The 21,540-nt window shown below is 49.5% G+C and overlaps 1 protein-coding gene and 1 long non-coding RNA gene across 2 annotated transcripts; both read right to left on the bottom strand.

The window, feature by feature from the left end:
• Window positions 1–3,350: 3,350 nt before the first annotated feature.
• LOC134055070 (uncharacterized) lies at window positions 3,351–5,190 on the bottom strand. Its single transcript, XR_009934077.1, has 3 exons — window positions 5,096–5,190; window positions 4,691–4,756; window positions 3,351–3,400 (listed from the first exon to the last, which is right to left on the bottom strand). It is a non-coding gene; the product is annotated as an uncharacterized LOC134055070 (long non-coding RNA).
• Window positions 5,191–13,856: 8,666 nt separating this feature from the next.
• Window positions 13,857–21,026, bottom strand: SERPINH1 (serpin family H member 1). Its single transcript, XM_062510674.1, is given in 9 exon segments — window positions 13,857–14,159; window positions 14,308–14,540; window positions 14,897–14,995; window positions 15,227–15,833; window positions 18,469–18,666; window positions 18,668–18,706; window positions 18,709–18,783; window positions 20,603–20,840; window positions 20,896–21,026. Coding segments are annotated over 9 exon segments (1,923 nt in total).
• Between the last annotated feature and the right edge of the window lie 514 nt (window positions 21,027–21,540).

Here is a 21,540-nt window from a genome sequence, read left to right on the forward strand (position 1 = left end):
TCCGCCATCTTTAGTACTGGCAGAGGCCACTTCCTGTCTGGCCGCCATCTTTGTTGTGGTATAACCCTTAAGGCCCCTCACAATGGTGGTTTTCGAAGTCGCCTGCCTGAATCTGGCCCCGACGCCGATCCCACCGATACCCCCCGGCGCGATTTTTGCGGGGCGTTTCCCAAGCGTGCGGACACGGCTTGTGGTCTCAGCGGCGTCCCGGGCACCCGGGAGTTGGACTGGCGTCGACAAGCAGCAGCGCCGTAATCCTCTAGCTGTGGAGCTGGGGGAGTGGGGGGGGGGGTGGTGGTGTCCTACCGCGGACTTCATCTTAAGCGTGGCGGCAGTCCTACATGGCAGCGACCCGGCGCGCGGTGGCTTTCGCCATCTTGAAAGGGTTACGCTCGCAAGTACCACTGTTTGTCCACAAGGCGGCAGCACTGCCGCTTTTCTTTCTCACCCACAGCAGCCTCGTAGCCACGGCCGCTGTCACCCTCCTCAGCCGGCGCGTCCCTTTACACCCCGAACTCGCCTCCACCCCTCCCCTCTCTTTACAGACACCGCCTTTCTTCCCGCTCTCTCCCGCCCCTCGCTCCTTTCCCGCGCTCGGCACTCGCGGAACGCCCCCACCGCCCTCCCGCAGCAGCGCCGAGGAGGAGCCCGTCGCCGCTTCGGGGCACGGCTGCAGTACCGCGCTGTGTCCACAAGGCGGCAGCACTGCCCGGCTCCGGCTCCGGGCACGGCTGCAGTACCGATCTCTTCCCACAAGGCGGCAGCACTGCGGCCGAGCTCAGCCCGGGGCTGCGGCGCTTCGAGGACAGACAGACAGACAAGGGACGGCAAAAAGGAATGAGTCCCGATCCTTCAAAAAATCCTCCTAAATGAATGCCCCCCTCAAAAGCCCGGACCAAAACTAAAAAAAAACCCCTGCCTCTAACCAAAATAAAAGAAAATATACACCTTTAGATATAAAAAAATTGTATCTATTTTTAAGATTTAATTTATATTAATAATCTATACATACTTTATATTCAATTTAATGTATATGGTATTAAACCATATATTGTATACTATATATTATTTTTATTATCTATTTTATATTGCTAATATTTATTTTATGTATATCTTCATACATTATATATTTGTATGTTTATATATCTTTAATATTATTTATTAAAAAGACCTGCCTCTCACCAAATACAAACAAAAAACAACCCCTTTATTTTGAACTATATTTAAATATAGTTTTCTATTTATGTTTCTCATATTTATATCTGTAATTTATATATCTATATTATGTATATGACATATTATAAGACACTCTAAGAATATATACAATATTATTTATATTAAATACTACATATGTACTTTATTTATATTTCGAATGTATATGTATTTAAATATGCATATGTATTTATATTTATAATTTTATGTCTGTATATACTTATTCTATATTTCTCTATTTTCATTTATATTATTTATAAAAACCCCTGCCTCTAACCAAAAAAAAAACATGAAAACACTTGATTTAAACTATATTAAAATATTTTTGCATTTCTATTCTCATATTTGTACTTTATACATTATATATTATGATAATATTTGCATTATTTATATTATATACTAGATATTTCATATAGATTAGTTGCTTATATTTGTTTATATTTATACAAATATATTTCTATTTTTATTTTATTTATGTTTTGTATTTATATCATCGATGAAAAAACCCGCCTCTAACCAAACACAAACCAATCCAACACTCCCTCTGAACCACACTCGGGTCCTTCCCCTGCTCCCCTTTCCCACGTGTTCTACGGCCACCCCTCCGTGGGAATGTCCTGGCACCCGTGGGTCCCTCTGGGGGAGGGCACCCAGCACGGCCCCCCCCCCCCCCCCCCATTCCCCACTCCCCTGCTCCTGCCCCGCAGCGTGGCTCCCTCTGCCGGGGACCTCGGGCTGCCCCGAAACACATCGGAGCCCCCCGAGTCTCCACCCCGTCCCCCCCTCAGCCTTCTTTCCTCACCCCCAAAATGAAGGCACAGAACCGCTCCAGCTGCCCTGGACGGCAGCACGGCCCTTGATGGGAACCCTTCCCACGGGTCCATGCCCCCAAAAAGGGACCCTGCTGGCACAAGGAAAGGGGGGGGGGGCAGCACACAGGAGGGCTAAAGTTCCTCCCCAGCCCCGCACACACAGAGGACACGAGGCAGAAAGCATCACAAGAAATCCCAGAGAGAAACCCCTTCAAAACCTGACAGAGAAAGGTTTCAAGGCACTCCGGAACACAGACACAGCTGTTCAGGCCTTCTCAGGCCACACCAATCCTGTCCCAACCACCTGAGCACTGCAGGTGAGCTGTGCAAAGGCTCCCCTTCCTCCCTGGCAATTGCTGTCTCAGGCCACAGATGTCCCCCCTGGGCAGCACCTGGAAAAAAACGTGGGAAAGGCAAAATGAGAATGTTTTCGGTCAGAAAATAAGTAATAATAGCAATAATAACCAGAACTTCTGAACAAGTTTAGTAACATCACTTTCATATGATAAATACAGGCCATGCCCATCCTTCCAGCCCAGGCGAAAACAGAAGGAGAACCACAGGAAAAGCAGAGTCCCTTATTTGGATGTCTTTCCTAAAGACACTTCTGCACTGTATGCTCTTTGTGTTCTTTAAATGAATGGATTGCTGCTAAAAAAAAAATCTCAGCCCATACTTTCTCAGCCACAGGCAGGACAAGGTGGGCTGCAGCTGGAGAGCCAGGGAGATGCAGGACCTTGGCACACCAGGGATAAGGGCAGGGGAAGCAGGGGGGAAGCGCTGGACAAGTGAAGGAACAGGAATTTTCTTGTCTACATTCATCAGTGCTGGGAACTTGGGAAACACGTGGTGCTGCGTGCATCCAGGACACAGTGCCCACGGTTTGGTTGTTTTCCCTCTGCTCATAAGCCCTGCCTTCAGCCCCTCTCCAGGGGAGCAGAGAATTCCTCCAGGCTAAGGGTGAGTCCGGGACCACACCCCAGGGATGGGTCCGGTAAAGCAGGGGAGTTGTTTACGGGAACTGACCGCAAAAATCAAACCCAACAAACACTGAAATGGGCTCTGTGGAGCTGCAGCACCGAGTGTTGGCAGCAGGCAGAGGCACGAGGTGCACGCAGGACCAACAAGTACCACCTCACCTGGTTCTTCTGCTTACGTGTATTGCGGTCCTGCTTCACCTCACAGCTGCTCTTCTGCCAAGGCCATTTCCATTTCCACAAGCCTGTGTCACGCGTGGTCAAGGCTGGAACTCCTCCCTTAGGATTTCCACGTCACATCTGGATTTGCCAGGAAGCACGTGCACACGCAGATGCCCGTTTCTGGGAGAGGTCACTTAGAAATCATGACAGCCAGCAACTTGCTCCTCACTGCACCGCCTGGAAATACATGAAAAAGCCAGAAAAAGCAACAACCGGTCAACAACCCACAAAGGACACAGCATAGTGCAGCTTCATCCTAATATTCTTAATATTCAGAATATTAAGTGAGGGAGAGAAAGGAAAGCACCAAGCAGTTGAACAGTGCCCTGCCCTGCAGCTGTGGGAGCTCCCCTCCTTCCTTCAGCCTCGCCCTGACTTCTGAGGGGCCACAGGCACCACACCACCCAAAAGTATCTGCGCTCACACCCAGTGCTGGTACCTGCGTCTTCACGGTCCATCGTTGGCCAAACAAACCTCGGGCATGGTTTTGCTTTCCTGACAGACTTGGCCAATCTCGTTCCCATTTATCAAGGAAACACATACCCTGTACGGCTCTGGGGTCAGAGTCCCTGTGGCACAAAATCCCGAGAGAAGACCGGAGGGAAGAATCCTAGAGCAAAATGAAATCCCAGATACGCAATGAAGACCTGCTTCTGGCAGGGTCCTTGTGGCTTTTGGGGCACAAGAAAAGCCTTTTGGCCATAAAAGCATACGTGAAAACCCCACAATGAGCACTTGGCTTTAAAGGTGTTGCACTTACTGTTACAGACACAGAATTGCTTTGGGATTTGGCATTTCCTGCACCCACACAAACACATTAAAAGAATTAAATGCAGAGTCCTGAAATTGAGTTATTGCATTTTTATTTTGGTGATGTCACTTGACATACTAAAAATCCACAGCAATGCTTAAAAAAATGAAAAGCAACTCCCCCCCCCACCCCATTCAATTTTCCAGTTCAAGGGGCCTCTTAAGAACAGGTTAAAGAAAAGAAGAATAAAAGCCCAAGACCTACAATCAGCTAGTGTACCGACCACCTGTTTTCCATAGATCCTCATTACACCAGATAGCTTCCCTAAGAAAATTAATTTGTACGTGTAAAAACCCGTCCAGCAGGGGCAGGGGTTTCTGAGCCCGCACCTCGCAGGTGAAGGATCAGAGGAGGAGCGGCACAGAGGGATCCCAATGTGCCCAAGAGAGGTTCAAGTTCTCTTGGGCAGCATTTTTTGAAACCAAAGTGCTCTGCAGCTGCCCCAAGGCTGGAGTTCACAGAAATAAAATGAGCTCCCCCTCCTGCCTCATTTTCTGCCTTCTCTCATCAAGGGACAATCACATCATGCAAAAGATAAGAGAGAAGATGCTAACACCAGCCCAGTGCCCCCAGGAAGCCCCCTGGCACCAGAGTGCTCTTTGTGGGACAAGACCCGCGCTGGGCCCAAGAACTGACTCTAATCCCTGTTACCTGACCTGTCCAGCTGCAGGATCAACGTCCAAAAGCAACACTGGATCCTTAAGGGCAGAGTCTGGCACCCTCTGTAGAAGCCAAGGGGAGAACAAGGCTCCAAAGGCAGCCCCCGATGCCTCCAGCCCCTGCTGCTGGAAACGCTGCCCAGGACTTTGGACCGACGGGATCGAGCCTTCGCACAGCTCGGTCCCGTGGCACCGAGGGTGGCAAACCCCAGAGACTGACGGAAATCAAACAAGGGGCTGATTTCAATGGATGCCCGGGAGGCTGAAAGCCCCAGCCCAGAACTGCTCCCCGCCCAGCTCAGCAGCTGGAACTGCTGCTGCGGGGCACAAGGTCCGAAGGAACGCTGCAGCCGTGACGTTAAAGCCAGGAAAAACAAGGACTAAATGGAAACAGATCCTTACCTGCTCCAGTGACCCAACCTCTGGCTCCTCCTCACGGGGGGACCCTGCTCCAGGGAGCAACCTCCACACAGCCCCCGAGACCTGGGCTAAGACGCTGCCCTAGCAGCAGAAGACAAGGGGTTCACCAAGCTTTTGGCACACATTCCGTCCCCAGAGGGGTTTGACAAAATATCCATCAATGCAGATCTTTAATAAAGACAGCTTGTACCAAGGCTAGCAATAGATTTTTGTATGTTATTTCCTCAAAATCTCTGTTTTAACACATTTTGATACTGACAGTGTTGAAACAAGATTCACCGTGAGCTCTGCACCCTGCCGTGCTCCCAGGCCTAAAGGAGAGCTGGGTACCCTCACACTCATCCAGGCTGAGGCAGCTCTCGTGGAGGGATGGAGCTGCTGCTGCAGACAAAGATTTAAAATCCACCCCTGCCCTGAGGGTGTCTAGACCTGGGAGAAATACCTTCCCACCGCCCCCCTGGATTTCCTTCCCTGCCACTCGCTTTGCTTCCAGCTTGGGAAGGTTTGTCTCGGGGGCATTTCAGCATCACAAAGGGCTTTTCCAGCCTCGGGGATTCCATGGGATGCCCAGTGAGTGACCCAGCTGCACACACAGGCACGGAAAGTTCTCGCACACAGATTATCCTGCCGTGAGCCAGAGCACTCCAGGGCATCCTTGAAACAGTGCAGAGAGCAGGACAAAGACACAGCTACACCACTGATTCTACTCTGTACTTTCCCAGTGGGGCATGAACACCATTTCCTGCTGATCCTGAGAGATCCACTACTAAGGTGGCATTGAAAATGCCACCATTCCTGCCCCAGAACCACAGCCCAGCAGGTTTCTGTGGGAGAAGGAATTATCTGCGCAGTTCAGAAGCTGCACTTCCCTAAAGCATTCCCGTAGGAACGTGAAGGTTCCCATGTGCATTTTGTAGTCCAATTTGTAATTTAAGCATATTTCAAGACAGTTAAAATCAGAATGAACTGACCTGGTGCCAGCACAGCATTAGATGTGGGACAGCAGGAGACTCACCAGGCAATATTCCTGGACACTCTCCATTCTCAGCACTCCAGCTGCAGCATCCTCATTTCTCACCGACTCTCAGTTCTGTTTCCAGAACTCCCATCAGGAAGCTGATGGCCGTTTCCAGACGCAAATTCCCAAGGTATCACTGATCATAACCACTGCTCCTCAGCCCACCTCTGCTCCATCCTTTATCCCTTTCATAACCACGGCCCCACCCAGGACACAAAAGGAGGCTCCCCAGATTCCTCCTGAGACCCAAATCATTCCAGCTGGATCAGGAAATAAATAGAAATGAACTCGTCCCTTTTGGGGTAACAAATTGTCTTTGTCCCCATTCCCCCTTCTTTCTTTTCTTCCTGTTTCCTGAGTCAAAACACACAGGTGGGATCAGGGGGAAAAGGAAAACAAACAAACAAACAAACAACAACAACACACAACAACAACAAAACTTTCGGGAAAGTCCAAACCGAACAGAACTGGTTTTTCCATAGGTTTCCATCAAGACTGTTCAGTTTTTTCCCATTGAGCCTCGGCCGTGGCCACAGGAGCAGCTTCTCCCTGCGACCCGAGGGGATGGGCACAGGGACACCCTTCCAGCTGCTTCCCGGCAAACGGAGCTCAGCGCATCCCACAAACGTTCTTATCGCAGCTGGGAGCGCGGCACGAGCTTTATTCCACGAAACGTGGTCCCAGAGAGCCTCAGGTCCCGGGACGAACTCGTCCCACGTATCAGTGCTGGAAGCGCTCACATCCATCCCCCTGCGGATCCCGCCCGACCCAGGGGACCCCAGCGCAGCCGTCCCTGCCCTCCGGCCACTCACCCGCAGCCGCCATTCGCTCGTTCCCGGCTCTGCTGCCCGAGCCAAGGGGATTTTTCCCCGTGCCGGGCTCAGGACAGCTCGCTCCCGGCATAGCTGCCGCTGGCACAGCAGGAGCAGGAGCAGGAGCAGGAGCAGGTCAGCGAGCGCCGCGTTCCGCGCTGCTCGGGCGGACCCGGGCGGGGGCCGGGTCGGAACCGCGGCCGCCGGTGCCGCACCTGGCCCGGGCCCCGCCCCGCGGTACCGCCCGCGGCTCCCGCCGTGCCAGCTCTTCCTGCGGCAGCAGCTGGCCCTGGTCATCCCTGCTGTTCCCAGGGGGTAAAAACAGCCTTGGGAATTCGCTTCTGATAGCTGGAGTTGGTTTTCTAATGGGAATCCTCGAAGTAGAACCGAACGTCTGTGACACGTGAGGATGCTACAGATGGAGTGACAGCAGAGGAAATCTTGGTCCTGCCGGTTACCCGTGGGGAGAAAGCAATTCCCGGCTGCCTTATGCTTGAAAAACAGGGAAGGGGAATTCTGTGTCCTCTCCTGCTTAGGATGTACATTTTTACTGTCCTAAAAAGGGACCATTTGAGTCTTTAGAGTGGCTGGCACGGGCAAAAGGTGGAGCTGTTGTTTGTGATTGTGACAGACCTGAATTATTAGAGATCGGCGGGAAATTGTTCAGTGCACCAAAAGTGATAGGGAATGTCAGCTTCACTGCTGTCACATGTAGAGCTGGGACAATAACCCTAAACACCCCAAAAAGGTAAAGAAACCCTGAGCCACGCTGTGATCAGACCCCATAGGGGCGGTTTATTGTGAGCACCGGTAAGGAATAACGGGAATTCCCTGGCCCTCAAGCTTGGTCCCATCTACCCACACCACTGCCCTTGCGAAGCGCTGTTCTTCCCTGCTGGAAACACAACAAACAAGTTTTCCTTCGTCCCTTAGAACTCTTCTCTGACAACCTCTGTTTTCCCACGTTTCTCCTCAAACACCATCCCTTCTTGTCTCTCCGGTCCCTCCCTGAGCACGTGGCTTTGCTACTCCACAGCGCTTTGACAATTCATATAATTGACGAATTAACGTGATTGATGCCGAGCCTCGCTGGGCTGGTGGGAGGTGCTGATGGGCTCAGGCCAGGCCTGGCTGTGCCAGCACCATGGCACGCTGCAGCTGCTTGTATGACAACCCGGAATACTGATGCTGTAACCCAGCATTTTAATGTGGGGCTTAATTGTTCCTGTGTCAGCAAAAGTTGGGAATTCAGCTTTACATTTTATCTACCTGAACATGCCAAATGTCCTCACAAATTTACAGACTCACACGCTGGTTTTGGGTTGGAATGGACCTAAAGATCCCTCAGTTCCATCCTTCTGCTGTGGGCAAGGATGCCATTCACTAGACCTGGTTGCTCAGGTCTTGAACACTTCCAGGGAAAAGTTGACACAAGGTGCCCCCTCAAATAAATAGGATTTAAAAAACCAAGCAAAAACAAAGAAACAAACAAGCAAAACCAACAACAAACAAACAAAAACACACACCAAAAAAACACAAAAAACCCCTCTGAAAACAAACAAAAACCAAACTAAAAACCCCAAGTCCTTAATACATTCAATGCATTCCAAGTGAGCTTCTCACTCATTAAGTGTTTAAACTGGACACAAAATAAAACCCTTTAGCTAACTCAGTCAGTTCTGTTATTGAGTTCAACCTACTATGGGCATTTTTCCTCCACTTCAGAGATCTATAACAGAGAAATCTAACATGGATCTTACAGTCAAATCTGCATCAAGTGACAGGTTGACCCGTTTTTCTTGTTGGAAATACAATTTGAAATCCAGTAAAAGTCAGTACCAGAAGGTCAATGTCAGAATGCTAGAAGTGACACAACTTCTGAGACAATTAATTAGTTTGCCTTCAGTAATTATTTTCTAACCTACTTTCCTGAAGCCAGTTGCTATGTAAACACCTGTCCTGGGCAGCAGGTACAGAGGTGAAGCTGCCACAGCCATAGAGCTCCCCCAGGGACAGGCCTGGTACCCAGCCAGCAGCTTCTGAATCATGAAATAGAACCCCATCAGCGCAATGCTACTCCTGCTCCCCCAGCCAGGAGTCCTTTTCATATACTGGCACTTTCCATTGATCTCTCCAGATTTATAACTGCTGGACATGTCTCCAAAACCCCTACACATCATGTACTGATCCACTTAACAGACAATCAATGCTGGCTGCCCATGTGAATGTACATCTTGCTTTCTTTAGGAAGCAGCTGTTAAAAAACCAGAAAGAGACTAAAAATATCCAGCGTTTTGCCTCCTGTTCTGGTGCACAAGACAGCAACACAAATGGAAAGGAACTCTAAATCAGCAAAAGCACTGCTTGTGATCTAAGTGCTGGCTAGCAGACAGAACCAACCACAGAAGATTGTCTCTCCTTTTACCATACCTCCCCCCATCCCACACAGAGCTGCAAATAGAGAACAAGAAACCCTACAAATCTAAAAACATATAGCTTTCTTCAGACTTTGTTATTTTGTGTTTTCCTTGCAAATAAAAAAGCTGCCATTTGGACTGCTCCTTCTCCTAATCGTACACAGCATTAGACCTATTACAATTTAACTAAAGAGTAACATTACCAAACATTACAACTATTCTTTTAAAATAGCTACATCTGACAAAAAAAGAACCAAATTGAAAACTCCATGCTGAGGATACAGGTTCACAGGAGCATCACAAGAATTGCTAAAACCAGTAAAAAAGCTGAGGAATTTTCAAGTATGGTGATGTTTAAACACACCTGTCCAGAGTTTTTTGATTGATAAGCTGGTCTCCTGCTGTGATGGGATCCCAGTTCTGTTGTCATATTAGGTCCTTCACCTCTTCACTGGGCAAATCTATTAAATAATTGAAGTGCCCACACCAAAAAATATGGTCATGGGAAAAGAGCATCCTTCTCAGTAAAACAGCAGCACACATTGGAGTTAAAAACAACTGAGTGACGAATGTACTCCTTCCAGGTTCAGAGATTCAGTTTTTAGCTGTGAAATAGCTACGATTTCTGAGCGATGGAGACAACTGACATACAGCCTAGAATTTCGTGTCCCTATGGTTAGAAAAACACCATCACCAGTGTGGCTTTTAAAGATGGAACACAAGAAAAGTAACATTTCTTGTGGAGTTTCCATTTCTAAAGAAACATGAATCAACTGAATTGGATTCTAAAATTCTTCATCTTCCTATTCTTGTTTTAGAAGTCTGCTCAATGGCAATGGCTGCTGCCTGTGTCAGAGGAGAACAAAACACCCCACTGGGACTTTGTGGCAGTCTCCTGACAAATTGCAAATCCAGAGCTTTATCATTCAGATTTAATTGAAGACTTTTCAGTTATATCTGATTTTCATCACTAGAAAGAAACATAAAGGCTTTATTAGTTTAAACAAAGCCCAGGGCTTAGAGTGAGAACTTTTACTTCCCCCTTTGTTTTGATTCTTCCACTGCCCATAAGTAAAACCAAGCAGATACACTGCCAGATTGAAAACAACAGCCTTTAGGAAACTGTTGGATATAGAACTTGCTAGGAAGACTGAAACATGACAGTGGGGACAAATTTAGAATATAACCCCCCCAAAATAAGATGCCGCAGATCCTGCACAGTGCCACACAAATTAACAAATTACAGTCTGATGACAACATTGAAAATAGCTTTAAATCGCAAGGAAGCATTTTGTTGCACTGATAACATTTTCAACTTGCTGTTTGATAATGAGAACACGGCACAGAATCATGCCTGTGTACTGGGAACAGTGCTGTTTCCCAGTGATTTTTTCACATAAAAGGCACAGGTCTCCTGTGCCTACAGTTCTACTGCATGTCATGGATTTACAAGGTCTCTTTCCCGTGCTACGCCCTCGATTCCAAATGCCAAGTGAGCTCACGTTTCATCACCTCCATCACTGCACCGGCAAGGTCTATGCTTCCTGCAGCCTTCTACTTGAATAAATACTGTGGGAACTCTAGTATCCCTGAGATCTCCAACCTGAGGAAATCTGCCTTCCACAGGAAACTGGGGAGGGGGAGAAATGCAAGTAGAGCTTTGGGATGACACCGCTGGAGCTCCAAAATTCCACTTTTCATTTGTTACAGAATCTGAACACCCTGCTTACCATGGGAAAACCAAGCTTGCAAGATATTTCTACAAAGTATTTCTACAAGTTTATTTCCCTCCTGGACTTGGGATTGCCTTAAGGGGCTCCAGGAAAGCTGGAGAAGTGCTGGGCACGAGGGATGGTGGGACAGAACACAGGGAATGGCTTCTCACTGACAGATGGCAGGACTAGATGGGATATTGGGAAGTAATTGTTCCCTGTGATGGTGGGGAGACCCTGGCACAGAGAAGCTGTGGCTGCAAGTGTGAGCTCAACACCTTTTCCACGTCTTGGTTATAGTTACCACCACCCTGAGCTGTTTGAAGAAGCTCCAGAAGAGGAGAGAGCTCATTCAGTTCCCTGTGTCTTTTGGGTACTGTCTACCCGTGGACAAAAGCCCTGGAAGATGAGCTGGGGGTGGGATAAACTCAGGAACTCTGGAAAGATTTTAACTTAGTTTCAATACTGCTATTCCGGGTTGATGGTGTTCCTACTGTGGTTGGTGCTGGAGGTGGCTTCACTAATTCCCATTTAAGGAAAGATAGGAAGGACCTGGTGCTTTTCCAGTGTGGGAGAAGCTCCACAGGGATGCGTGTGCTTACCCAGCCCAGGCCCAGGGAAAAGGGGACACATTTGTGCCTTTAGTTTTGCTTGTGAGTGGCAGAAAGTTTATCCCTTTCCAGCAGTGGAAGAAAAGGGACTAGCAGGGTCTGCCACTGCTAGATTTTCCACCTGGGGAAGGTATCTTTAGCCTGCAATTTTGTCCTCCTCTGTTTCTCCAGAGTGGATCCCAGCTGGAGGAACTTTGGCTTGAAGGGTAAGGAAGGCTGGTCCCTGTGGCTGGTAGCTCAGTTTTTATTCTGCTATATGGCCCAGCAGGATAGGGCAGTTGGTCCTTTACCTGCAGAGCATTTAAAGGATTGGATATTTACAGTTTCAGAAGAAAACAGTGAAGGGAAAAGCTGCTAAGAGCATTCCTTTCTCATGATTAATGTGCCATGGGAATTCATCTTGTATATTAATTTCTGTCCATAGTTGCCACATTTGGGTGTCTTGGATTTATGGATTGCAAGGAATCTCCCTAGGTTTATTTTAATCTGGAAGTAACTCTGGCTTTTTCATTGAAAAAGTTTTATTGCAAAATTACACAACTATTGCTGTGTGGTACAAGAACAGACAATAAAAGCCATCAGACACCTGCATCCACATGATGCAAATTATTCACAATATCCCACAGTGTGTTCTTACCTTGCCCACCCCTTTCACCCCCCCAGCCCAGCCTCCAGAACGTTCTGTGTGTGGGTTCAGTGCGCTGAATCACTGGGAAGTGTCCCACGTTTGGGGACATCCCTGGCATTGCCTCCTGCCTCCCAGCACCCGGGAATAATGCAGTATTGGGCTTCTATGTCAGCAGGGAAAATTGGCAGGGAGATAAAGCAAAGCCATGGAGGTGCTCCATGGTGGTCTCACAGAACTGGTAATTCCACTGGGATGCATGGATTTTCCTCATTTCCATAATCTCACTATTTGCCTTGTGGTGTCTCTCAGTGCATGGCAAGTGCTGGAATGGGATAACATCAGCTCCTTTAAATCCTTTAAATAGTACTGACCTGATGATATCCCTTGAAGAGAAGTTAGGAATAACCTGGATCAGGCTGTGAAACCTGATAATTACCAGACATAAATATAATTATAAATACCTTTGTTTTTCAAGGTCCCCTTATCCAGGTCAGCAGACAGGGAGCTAAAGTACCATGGAGCTTCAGCAGAGCATAATTAGGAAGTCAGGTAATGGCAGCTTTAAAGCTTTGTGTTTAATTAAGCAAGAAAGTGGAGGTGAACCTGATCCCACCTCCCTGTGAGAACCCAGCCAGGAGTGCCTTGGGTCAGCTCCACAGGGAGCTGATTGCAACCAGCTCTGAGAGAGCCCTGGCAGTGGGAACTGAGTACTTCCCAGTCCTACAGGAGAAGTGAGTTCTCTGCCTGTTTTACTACAGGTGTTGGCCCCTTAGCAATCCCAAGAGGTGAAGTGTTGAAGGGTTCTCAGGTTACTCTTTCTAGAAACCCAGGCTGTGCTTTGGGCTCTCCCTGACACCCCAAAGCTCCTTAGTTCTCCCTGAAGTGTTGCTCCAAGATGCTCTTGGCTTTGATGCTCCCCCTAAGGAGCCCTTGTGGTTGAAGTATCAAATGCAGAGCACAGGGTTAGGCAGGACAGAAGGGCACAACTCCCAGCAATCTTCAATCTCCCATACTGCCTCCTGCTCTGCTCCAGGGCCCCGCAGGGGCTGGGCTGCACAAATGGCCCTTGGACCTCTGTTACACACCCCTAGAGTGGGAACAGAGAAGCAAGGAACAGCTCAGGAGTGGTGCCACAGGGCACCCAAGCAGGAGAAAAGTGGCAGCGCTAAGTGTGCAGCAGGATGGAAGCATTAGGGATGGGAGGATGGTGGCTTGGCAGGGCTGGTGAAGCAGCAGGGAACTGAGCAGGAGGCTAAACCAATGCAGGGAGGAGCTCAGATTCAACATGGCCACCTCAGATGACTTGTGGTGACCCTCTGGTGCCAGGCTCCCATGCTCCTCTCTGGAGGTGGGTTTGTGCAATCTGGATTTTGGGGTGAGGTAAAGTGTATGCTGGTTTCTCCTCACAATGCACCCTGGTCTGAATAGCACCCATGGATCGAGAAGGATACAAAATACTGTTTCCCATTTGTCAAAATCCCCCCCTAAAAACACACACAAACCAAAGCTCTGGGGAAAAATAATACCCAAACAAAACAAACCCAACTACAACTCGTCACGCATCTTGTCGCCTTTGGGCCTCACGAGCCTGCCAATGAAGAGGATGGAGTTGGTTTTAGTGTCCTTGATCATAAAGATGAAGGGGTGGTCAGCATAGAAGAGTTTGGGGTTCCTCATCTCCTCTCGGCCATAGATGTCAGCGTCATAGGGGTTCCCTTCTGTGTCCCATTCCAGAGCCGCGGCATGGAACACGTTGGACAGGTAAAGGTCTTTCTTGCCAGAGATCTTGGACAAGTCAGCCTTCGTTTTGTCAATGGCTTCTGTCAGGCCCAGACCACCCAAGTGTTTCTAGGAGGAGACAAGTGATCAGCAACCCTCCCAGAGATGACACAGTGCAAGAGGGAGAGGGGCAGCAGGCATGGATAACCCACCATCCCACTGTCTCTCCTCCCATCCCAAAGAACTGTAAGGCACAACTGTTTAAGGACCTCTTTACCTGAAGGTCGTGGCTGACTTCCAGGATGACTTTTGGCAGCGAGATGGCCACTGATCTCTTCTTCATCTTGCTAGTCCAGGTCTTGAGCTGCTCCTTGTTCAGCAGTTTCTCCACCCTCTCCAGAGGCTCCACGTGGTTTGGCATGATGAAGATCATGCTGGAGAGCTTGTGAGCCAGTGGCATCTCTACCACCTGGAGCTTCTCTGTCTCATCATCGTAGTAATTGTAGAGACCTTGAAACAAGAAGCAGGGAGCAGTGAGATGTGTAGCAGAGGCAAAGTGAATTCAGCCTGGACTTTCCCTGACCAAGAAGGGAAGAGAGTCTGGACGCCATTTTGGAAGTGGTCCAGCATTACTGGAGTTGGCTGTGGCTCTCATTCGTGTAATGTTCCCAAGAGCCAAGCACCTCATAGTAAACATGGATTCTCACTGCTCACAGGGAAACCGAATCAGTAGAACAAACACTCCCCTGCTTTGTTCTCTGTCATGAGGCAAAACAATCTTGGAAAGAGTTGGTAGAAATCTGGGTAACAGAGAACAATGATCCTAACTCCATCTGGTCTTGGTGTGGGGCAGATTTCCCACTCACCTGTGCGGTGCATCATGGGCACTCCCACTGTGTAGGAACGGGTCACCATGAAGCCACGGTTGTCCACCATCTTATGATGGAATTTCTCATCCCAGTGAGCTACAGGAGAGAGAGAAACACAGCTTTTAAGGAAAGGGACGGATGGTAATTCCATGCACAGTTCCCAACCACCGACCAAGAGCTGCCTCCAGTGGACCTAGGCTTTGCCCACCTTCCCTTGGGGCTGTTAGATGATCTTCAAGGCCCCTCCTAACCCAAAGCATGATTCTGTGTGTTGGCTCAGGGCAAAGTTTTGGGTCACTTGTACCAAGAACTGAAGGCAGAACTTACGCTTGAAGAACATGGCGTTGACAATGAGGGCCCCATCAGTTTTCTCCACATCTTTGGTGACCTCCGGGAGTTTGCCATCTGTGGTCTGCGCTGCCCACTCATTGATGGACTTGAGGGCACTCCTCTTGTCGCGGAAGTTGATCTTGGAGTGCTCGTAGTTGTAGTGCTTCTTGCTGTTCTTCACAAAGTCCTCGGCAAAGGTGATGGAGGCGGGGCCGTAGAGGCGGCTGCCGATCTTCCAGGTGACGTTGCGGGCGGTGTTGTTGCTGACCTCGCTGAGCAGCTCGGAGAGCCCGCTGTGCACGTAGTCGTCGTTCAACTTGTCTGCACTCAGCACCGCCTTAGCCTGCGACGCTGTCGTGGCCTTGCCCCCGAGGGACACCAGCCCGAGGGATGAGGCCACCACCACGGGGGACAGCAGGATGTTCTCCATGTCCTTGTCTTTGGCCATGGCGTGGTAGAGGTTGAAGGCCAGTGTGGTGCTGCGCTCGGCCAGCGTGGTGGCCTTGTCACTCAGCTTCCTGTCCTCCGAGGGCACGGCCGCAGCAAGGCCCAGGAGGGCCAGCCCCACCATAATCCACATGGCTTCAGCAGCACCCAGCACCTGCTGGGCAAGAAAATTCACCATCAGCATGATCCAAAGCCATCCTGGAGCATCCAGAGATGTCAGGGACTCTGCCAGGGAAAGCCACTCCTTGGTTACAGTGACATTGCCCCAAGCTTCACTGGGGTACAGCCATCCCAAATCCATCCTGAGCTACAATTTATCTTCAGAAGTGCAAGCTGTACCCTGGCAAGCAGAGCCTGTGCATTTGGCATGAAAAGCTTCCTTCCTAAGCCGTTTCCCTGTATTCCAATGTTACGGTACAGGGAATGATTTAAGGAAGGTCAGGGAATGTAAGCAACAGGTATTTCTCATGTGATCTTGCCAGGGTAAGGGGGAATGGCTTTAAAGCGAGAAAAGACAGGTTTAGATTGGATATTGGGAAGAAATTCTTCCCTGTGAGGGTGATGAGACCCTGACACAGGGTGCCCAGAGAAGCTGTGGCTGCCCCTGGATCCCTGCAAGTGTCCAAGGCCAGGCTGGATGGAGCTTGGAGCAATCTGAGATAGGGGAAGGTATCCCTGCTGCCTATGGCAGGTGGGGGGAAAAACATAGTCATTAAGGTCCCTCCCAGCCCAACCACTCCATGGTTCTGTCTCCAGAGCAGGAGAAACTTCTGTCCAGATCAGGAAAAGGTGACAAATATTTGTGCTGCCCCTTGATCCAAGGGCTGTTGCAGGCACTGTGTGACAAGGACCATCCTCTCTGGGGACCCCAGTCCGGGCCCCAAACCCTCATCTTCCTTGGCACTAGATGGAGCACGTGAGCTTCCACCAAGCAAAGCCAGAGGCGGCCCTGGAGAAGATCCTACACTGTCTGATCATCTCTGTTCGACTTTGGTTTGCCTGTCCAGCCCTGCCGGGGAGATACTGCGGCAGAGGGAGGTGGGAGAGCCTCATTTTCCCCAGCAGAGCCTTCAGTTCATGCCTTAGGTGGATATATCTCATCCCCAGCAAGGGCTCTGAGCCCCCAGCTCCAGTACATGTGCAGACTGACCAGTCCTAAGTCCCAAAAGGGCCCGGAAGCCCTTTGGAGCTCATCCCACCTGGTCCCATACCTCCCCTCCCTCCTGCCTTCACTCAGCAAACCTTCCTGCTGGCAGCTCCTCAGGCCTTAAATTTCCCCCTCCGGCTTTTGGGGAGAAGTTTTTCCTCGTCAGGAACTGCATCACTACACTGAAGTTCTGTTCCTTGGTGGTCCTCTCCTCCCACCCTGCTCCTGCCCAGCCTCAGGGACTGCCCTTGGCATGGGGAGGCAGGGAAAGGCTGCAGCGGGGCTGCTGCAGGGTTAAAGTATTCCAAGCAGGAAGCGAAGGGCCCGCTGGGATTACATATGGAAGGAAACACGCAGCACGTAGCTCCAGGCAAAGCGAGTGCGCAGTTCCACCAGGGACCCTTTGCCAGAGTGGGAATTACGCAGTCTCAGAGAGGGAGGTGATTACAACCTCAAATCCTTTATGGGAGCGAGCCTTCTGTTAAAGGGAAGAGGCATCCTGGCTGCCTCGAGAGCAAGGATTTGTGCAGTAGGCTCAAAACTGCCCTCCGCGCTCTTTTATAGTGCAGCCAGCGTGACAAACATTGGAAGTCTGAGGAGGTTCCTGGTGGTTGTCTATTTCCCCTTTATTTCTAAGGATACCTTGAAACTGTTTCATATTGAGGTCAACGCTTGCCTTTTTCTTTCTGAAAGAAAACAGATACATGGAGTAGTTTTCTTGTGAGCAGCGGGTGGCCTGCACTGCTTCATCCTCAGTTTAAAAAAAAAAAAAAGAAGTTCATTACTTCAGGGCCGGGTGACAGATTCGAGCTCTGTTGAGTCACACAGCCCAAAGATGGAGAAATTTTGCCTGTTCTTGGATTATGGCAGTGATCATGGGTGACTTCTTAACCCATGGTGAAAATGGAGGGAATGTGGGGAATGCAGAGCCAGCAACATCCTCTCCTGTGCTTCCACAGCGAGGGGACGCCCAGTGCCAGCGTGGCATTCCACAGCTTTCCCTGGGGCCGCAGGGACTCGCTTTCCTGGCCGCATTTGGAGGTGCACCAAAGGGATTTTGGAGGGCTGTGTTTCTCCCAGGAGCAGGACAGAGCTGCAGGGGAGAGGAATGCAGACAAAAGGCCATTTCCGTGTCACCAGAGGGATGTGACACTTGGTTAAGGCAGCAGAAGGACGGGTTGGGCTGTGCTGTGGCAGGAGGCTGCAGTGAGAGCTCTCATTGCTGTGCTGGGATGGTGCCCAAGGTCCTGGAGGCTCCCAAGCTAAGCCAGAGCAGGGGCTGGAGGATTTCACTCACACCGAGCTAAAACTTCCCTTATTTCCCTTTTCATTTTCGTCATTCTCTGAAAGCTTTTCCTGCAACTTCACTGTGATCACCTCTTGCAAACTGGAGGCAACTGGGGGAATTTTTAATACCTTTCCTCAAAAACCCAGAGCCAGCACATGGGACAGTCTGTACCCTTATTCCCCACTTCCACTCACCCCATTGCAGCCTACCCCCCACGCATCCCTTTCTCCCACGCCATAACCCTGCCCCTCGATTTTTTTTGCCCAGCCAGGAGGCTGCAGGACCCCAAAATCCACCTCCCTACCCCCACCCAGCTGCAATCTCAGCTCTGTCTCCACCCTGCCAAGCCCGGGGTACCCCCCCCTCCCCCCTTACCTGCGGAGTCGGGACACGGCTTTGCTCGGCTCCCTGTGCACCTCCCGGTCCCGCGGAGGGGGTATATAAGGGGCTGGGGAGAAACTTCTGGAAAGTTGGGAAAACCCTCTCAAAAATGCTTGGGAGGGAGAGGAAGGGGAGGATCCGTCCCAGATCTCTCTCTGCCTGCCGCCAATGGCAGGGAATGCCGGCCCCGCGCTGCCGAAGGGGGGTCGGGATGGATGGGGGGATGCGCGTTCCCTCCTCCCGCCGCGCCTGGAGCTGCCCCTGCCTGAGCCCAGCCAGGAACACGGGGAGCTATTCCCTGCCCAAACTGTGCTTCTGACTTTTGACAGGGCTTGTTCTTATCTCATTTCGTTCCTTTCCATGCCCCTGGCATCTCCTGCAGCTGGATGGTTGTTGGCACCAAAGTTAGGTAGTGATATATCTGTTTTTGTTTTTTTGTTTGTTTGTTTAGTTCTGTTTTGTTTTGTTTCTGGGCTGCCACCCTCCATATGAAGTCAGGAGTGGTGCAAAGGGCTTCAGCTGCCACTGGAGTAGTTGCAGGCAGCCAAAGTTTAACACCTGATCCATCCTGCCATCTGAAATGTGCCCTGGCTGGTGACTTCCAAGGGAGAAGAGAAGGCTCCAGGGAGAGCTCAGAGCCCTTCCAGTGCCTAAAGAAGTTTCAGGAGAGCTGGAGAGGGACTGGGGACAAGAGATGGAGGGACAGGACACAGGGAATGGCTTCCCACTGCCAGAGGGCAGGGATAGATGGGATATTGGGAAGGAATTGTTCCTTGTGAGGGTGGGGAGGCCCTGGCACAGGGTACCCGGAGAAGCTGTGCCATGGAGAGGTTTCTGCTGAGTCACAACTGTGGAAGCTCATATTCAACCCAGTCACATTTTAGGGAGAGCACAGGATTGTTTTCATGACAATCTGGGATGTAGGGATATTCGAGGTACCACCCACCTCATGGATGGTTTCATCAGCAGAAGGATGTTGCATCCTTGTGTTCTTTAACTGATGTCTACGCCTCCCTTTTCATCACAGTGTAATTTAATTTTTCACCCTAATGTTGGCTCTGCCAAGCTTTTCTGCTTCTCTCTGAAGACAGCGGTCTCAGCAGATCTCAGCCTCCTGTTGCTGCAGTAGCAAACAGCATATGATTTTTTCTTCTGTCTTTGAATGTTCTGATTGTTGTCTTGGAAGTATCTTGCTTTGTAATAAACATTCAATTTCCCTTTGTATTCCATCCATTCCCACCTATTCTAGAAGGTAGCATCAAAAAGTGACATTTTTCTTCCATCTGAAACGTTCAGATGGTGTCATATGAGTAGATACTTCTTATCTCAAACAAAGGGATATCTTTGAGCCCTCTGTAAAAAATGTCTCCATCAACTGCAACAAACCTGGTGCTCAGTGATGTTTAGAGATCTGGTCCCTTCAGGGGGGGATTCAATGGGAAAAAGTGCTTTGGAATACCTTAAGCAAAAGATTCTGGTACACCAGTGTGTTTTGGTGCTGTTAGCTTTGATTTGTGTCTGCATAAATGATCAACAACGGGGTCTCAGAGTTTTTATAGCATAATTTTGGCTTCATTAAAAATAAATTTGCTGATGTCAAACCATCAGTACCAAGGTAAATGTTACTGGTCCATACCAGCAGCATGCGCCATCTGTGAAATGAGAAAAGCTCCTTTAAGCTTTCACTGTCAGCTGCTTTTCTCTGCCAAATTCTGAATTGCTCCACCTTCAAACCCTTCTCTGTAATTACTTCCCATGTAAGATTTTTTCCAAGTGAAATTGAAAATAAACTCTTAAACTTTTCATCTTGATTTCTTTCACTGCTCCCAGCACCCAAGTCCTTAGACACTTTGGGGGCTCTGTGCTTCAATCCTTTGAAACGGCTTGGCCTCAGTAACATGAATTTGGAGTAGAATGAAAACAATTGTGTTTGAGGGCTGGCAGCCCAGCATGAAGATATTTCAGATTTCCCCTGATTTTTAAGTGTATATTTCAACCTATTCCTGCTGTCTCTACAACAAAACCTGGTAAGAGCAACAAAAACCCCCTGCAGAGCTTTAGGATGTAAATATGCAGAAAATGAGTAAATTCTACCAAAATGTCAGCAAACAGCTTCATCTTGACTGTGAACGGTTTTGTCCAGGGCCAGTGTTCTGGAAATCAGGCTGATCTGAATTGCTGGGGGGGATTCCTGCTGCTCTCCAGTGATTTCCAAGCGGATTGGGCTGTGCAGAGGAGCTCCAAGCCCCCACAGTGCCACGTAGGAGCTCCTCCAGCGGTGGGAAGGGGGAGCCAAACTGGGAGTTGCCGTCTTCCGTCTCTCCTGCTCGTGTAATGAGCGGTTCCAGCTGCCAAAAGGACACATCCACTCCTCCAGCCCAGCTCCTCCCCTCCAAACCGTACTTGAGCAGGGCAAAGCTCGAGTTTCCTTTGTCTGGAGTTATTTCCAGCATGGATTGACGTTGTGGGTTTAGAGCAGTGCACATCCACTGAGCCTTACTTAAATTAAAAACCACCCGAAGTTTTTGTGACATGGGTGTGATCCCACAGCCTCCGTGACAAAGCAGAAGGAGCTTTCCAGGCTGTTGTTGCAGTGCTTGGAAAGAGTCTTGAGGAGCTGCTGGGATGGAGAGCAGTGAAATCAAGCTGTACCAGGAGTCCAGTTCTGTGGGAAACAGTCCATGCCCAACCATGAAACATTCAGGTTGGTGCTGTCTTGGTTGTTTGGCTTCTTGTTTCAAGCAGTGTTACTAATTCACTTGATTGTCTATTAAAGGAGTGTCTTATTTCTATGAAAGCAGACATTGTGTGTTCTTTGGACAGGACTTTTTAAATATAAACTCCATCAGCTTTGCACTTTCACCTGACAGTGACCCAGGAGACTCATCCTGTTTTCCTGTGTTGGAGACAGTCTGTCATCTTCTGTGCTGCTGTGAGGCAGTGCTGGTGCAGGATTTCTGCTTTCCAGGATCACAGCTGAGGAGGGCAGGGATGCTCAGAGCCAGCACTGAAGAGCCTTAAAATCACACAGTGCCACCCCCTGCCATG

The sequence above is a fragment of the Cinclus cinclus genome, chromosome 2, assembly GCF_963662255.1.
Source record: "Cinclus cinclus chromosome 2, bCinCin1.1, whole genome shotgun sequence".
Classification (NCBI taxonomy): domain Eukaryota; kingdom Metazoa; phylum Chordata; class Aves; order Passeriformes; family Cinclidae; genus Cinclus; species Cinclus cinclus.